The 4136-nt window shown below is 53.0% G+C and overlaps 1 protein-coding gene across 1 annotated transcript in view; it reads left to right on the forward strand.

Annotated features, from left to right (window-relative positions):
- The first annotated feature begins 418 nt into the window (after window positions 1–418).
- The window catches only part of THEG (theg spermatid protein), a 68291-nt gene continuing 64573 nt past the window's right edge, over window positions 419–4136 (forward strand). The window contains exons 1-4 of the mRNA XM_006898030.1: window positions 419–723; window positions 2256–2363; window positions 2622–2690; window positions 3006–3067. Coding sequence (XP_006898092.1) covers window positions 419–723; window positions 2256–2363; window positions 2622–2690; window positions 3006–3067 — 544 coding nt within the window. The remainder of the gene's footprint in view (window positions 724–2255; window positions 2364–2621; window positions 2691–3005; window positions 3068–4136) is intronic.

A 4136-nucleotide genomic window follows, 5' to 3' on the forward strand; every position in this document is an offset into this window, starting at 1 on the left:
AGGATTGGAGAGAAGGAGGATGGGACAGAAGGGGTTTGAGGCAGTGAGAGAGAGAGCGCGTTGGTGTTCAGGGCAGTGGAGGAAATGGGGAAGTGAGAAGAATGGGAAAGTGGGGAACAGGACAGTGGGGGACTGGACAATGGGGGGAACAGGGAAGTATGTCCCAGTAGGGGTGTGGCTCTGATGTGAGTGTAGGCATAGCATGCTCATGGGTGTGGTAATGTGGGATGAAGACAGTATGGACCCTGTTCCTAGTATGTTCCCTGCTCTGTTCTGTCCAAGGTGACTGGAGAGTGCAGGGATGGAATGTGGACAAGAGGGGCATTGTACTACACCATGACAACTGTGGAAGCACTAGGGGTGTGGTGGGCACAGTGGGTTGTGACAGAGCGAAGAAGGTGAAGTTAGAAGAGATTATATGGGAGATTATAGTCTGAATCTTAACAGCAACAACCTTGCGTCTGAGGCTGCCGCTGAGGTGGACAAGAATGAGGTTGATGACACACTGGACTTCGGGGACCCTGAGTATAAAGGCCAGGATTCTGTGGATCTTCTGGACCTAAATCCCCAAGATGAGGATGATGTCCAGCTGGAGCTGGAGAGCCCCCTCAAGGGGGAGCCTGAGCAGGAAGTCACTGGGACACAGGATCAGGATGAGATCCTTTCCCATCTGCAGAGTGTCCAGGACAAGGACTTGGAGGAGGGGAAGATGCCTGAAGTGAGGTAAGTAGGCAGATAGTGAGGATCAGTATTGGGGTGGTGGCTTGGACACTGGGGGTCATGGCAGTGGATGGACAGGGTGATGGGAGATGGGGCAGAGGGGGAACAGGACAGTGGGAAATGGGGCAATGGTGGAATGGGGTAATGGTGAGATAGGGCAGGTGGAGGATGGGACAATGAGATGGAGCAGTGAGGGACAGGGCAGTGGAAGAGGAGGACAGTGGGGAATGGGACAATGTGGGTGCTGGGGTAGTTAGTGATAGGGCAGTGGAGGTGTGGGTCAGTGAGGGGATCAGTGAGAGGATGGGGCAGGGGTGTGGGTCAGTGAGGAGAAAAAGTGGTGGGGGAATAGGGCCGTGCAGCAGGGCAGCAGGGTAGAGTGAGGCAGTGGAGTGCCACAGGGTGTGGTGGAGTACAATGATATATAGTGAGGCATAGTGGTGTGTAGTAGGGTACAGTGAGGATGGTGGGGTGTAGAGGGGTACGACGGTACAGTGGGGCACGATGTGGTACATTGGTGAACAGTGAGGTATGGAGTGATACAGTGGGGTATGATGAGATAGATACAGCAGGGTATAGAGGAATACAGTGAGTGGTGTGGTACATTGGTATACCATGGCGTGTGATGGGATACAATGGGGTATGGTGGAATATAGCAGGGTACAGTAGGGTTATGACAGAGTCTAGTGTGGTACAGTGGGGTATAGTGGGACACAGTAGGTTATAGTGGTGTATGGTGGGGTACAGTGGGGTATGATAGTAGAATGTTGTACATTGGGGTATGGTGGGGAAGGGCAAGGGTACAATGGGGTGCGTGGGGGTACGGTAGGGTATGACAGAGTACAGGGAAGTCCAGCAGGGTACAATAGGGTGTGGTGAGGTCCAGTGGGATAGGACAAAGCACAGTGTGGTTGTACAGGGAGTACAGTAGAGTACAATGGGGTATGGTGGGGTACATTGATGTACAGTGGAGTATGGTGGGATATAAGAAAGTACATCAGGTTCTGGTGGGGTACAGCAAGATGTAGAGGGGTACAGTGAGAGCAGAGCAGCATCTTAACATCTGTCACTATCATCTGCATTGCTTGATGCTAGGAGGGGGCTGAGCTACCCCCTGGGGTCCAAGTGAGGTTCTGGGAGTCAAGGTGGTGGGCTGGATTGACAGATCCCCACTGGGCTTTGAGGCAAAAGTTGGGGAACACAGCCCACCCATAGATGGCCGGTGGTGGGATCTGCAGATTTCAGACATCTGGGGACATGTCAGGAGTAAAGGTTTGGGAAATGTTAGCAAGGTGGTCAGCAACCTTATTCACCATTGCCACAACCTGGGGGGATGATCAGTCTCCTGTCCACCTTAGGATGGAGAAGCCAAAAGTCAGACAGGTGACTTGGCTACACTCACACACCTAGGTCCTCATGACTCCCAAATTCTGCCCCAAAGAGGCATCTTTGAAGGGGGAGGGAGACCAAGGCTCTGGGCTCCCTGATACGTTGGGGTGTAAACACTGCTCTAGCCCAGACTGGTTTTCCTCAAGCCGACTGTCCATCAGCCAAGAGTTGCCAGTGCCCAGAGGCAAAAAGAAGAAAAGAAGAATCTTCGATTTGGCAAGACCCAAGACCAACCGGCAAATGTTGACAGACAGGTGAGGGGATAGGAATGCCAGCTATGGGGCTTAGGGCACAAAGTGAGGAAGCCTCTGGGGACCCCTCTGTACCTTCCCAGGGACCCCAGCCTAGCGTTAGTCCAGAGAGTTAAGAAGGATTCTGGGGAAGAGTGAGCAGTCAGGACACTGGAGGCGGGGCCCCTTGGGGCAGGGCCCCTGGTGGACACCCTGGAAATTTGGGGAGTGTGGGCCAAGGTATAGTCTCAGAGCAGTGGGGGCTGGACCTTCTCATCGCAGGGTGGGCTGCTGTCAGGGCTATGCCTGGATTTCCCCCTGCAAGATGACCTTGCATTTCTCTGTCTTCTGGTAAGTCTTGTCTCTGTTGCATGGGTGGATGGGCCAGGTGTCCAGAGCCCTTGCTGGAGCCCCTTTGTCCTCTTTCACAGAAAAGGAAGGGACTCACTTATATAAGTCTCATTCTTGGTTATACCTTGCCCTCCGCCCTGGAACAGGCTGTGTTCCCTATAATATACACTCCACCATCTTCTCCGCCCTGACCCCTGCAGACGGAGTGGCTCTCTGTTCCCGACTGTTTGTGGGTGGGGCATCCTAAGCTTCTGTTTCTGAGCAGGGCTCCCTCCAGCACCTTCCTCCTGCTGAGCCATGCCTGGTATATTCCAGGCCATCCATCTACTGGACGGAAAGATTTCTAGAAGACACTACCCTGTCCATCACTGTGCCAGGTAAGGAGAGTCTAGGAAGGGGGCCTCGCACCTCCATCCTGGGACCAGCCTGGTTGCTGGGGCCTTAGAGGATCTTCACACCTGCCATCTCTGAGAGTCTCTGCCCTATCTCTCAGGGGCCCCTGTGTCCCTGTGTTCCAGCATTCCGTGCTCTCACCTCTCAATGGTCTCTACCTGCATCTCACAACCCTGTCTGCACTTGATTTCCTGTGGGTTTCCATAGAGGAACACATTTCCAAGGGCCCCCTGTCTGAACCCTTCCTGTGCAAGGGGGTGGGTGCATTTCCCTCAGTTGAAGTGGGGTGAGAGTTTACACAAAGCCGCTTGCTTTCCCTCTACTAAAATACCCCACCTGTTACAGCTTTGGCTCCTTGCCTTCAGTCAAAGGAAATGTGTTATCTGTGGGGAGAAATGGTAGTGGTACCTGTGCTGAGCACCCCTAATTCCAGAAAAAGTCACTGTACCTTCTCTGGCCTCTAGTTTGTCTCCTGCATCCACTCTGGACCCTCTTCCCATGTTGGGTTCTGCTTTCACTACACAGCTTGCTCCGACCTTGGACCCTGCTATCACCCTGGGCCTTCATACCCAACCCAGGTCCCCATTCCCACCACACTCAATCTATAGACCACACTTCATCTTGGACCATGTTCTCACTATGGTACACAATTTACTTCAGGTTCCATTTGTACACTGGGCACACTTCTACCACGGGCCACATTTCAGCCCACTAGGGAATATATTTCTACCTTGGCTTTCAGACACGATATGGCTCATACTCCAACCATGAATCATTCTCTCACACTGAGATCTGGTCCAACCATGGACCAGCTTCCTAATATGGGAAATACTCCATTCATGGGCCATCCCCCTCCATCCACTACACTCTCATCAAGGACTGCACTATCTTCAAGGGCCACACACTGCCAAGGACAACACTCTCACATGGACCATATTGCCACCTTGGATCACATTCTTACCATAGACCACACTCCATCCATGGACCACACTCCCACCATGGACCACACTCCCTCCAGGGACCACACTCCCTCCAGGGACCACACTCCCACCA

Source organism: Elephantulus edwardii, unplaced genomic scaffold (assembly GCF_000299155.1).
Source record: "Elephantulus edwardii isolate Elephantulus edwardi_28Jun2011 unplaced genomic scaffold, EleEdw1.0 scaffold00217, whole genome shotgun sequence".
NCBI lineage: Eukaryota > Metazoa > Chordata > Mammalia > Macroscelidea > Macroscelididae > Elephantulus > Elephantulus edwardii.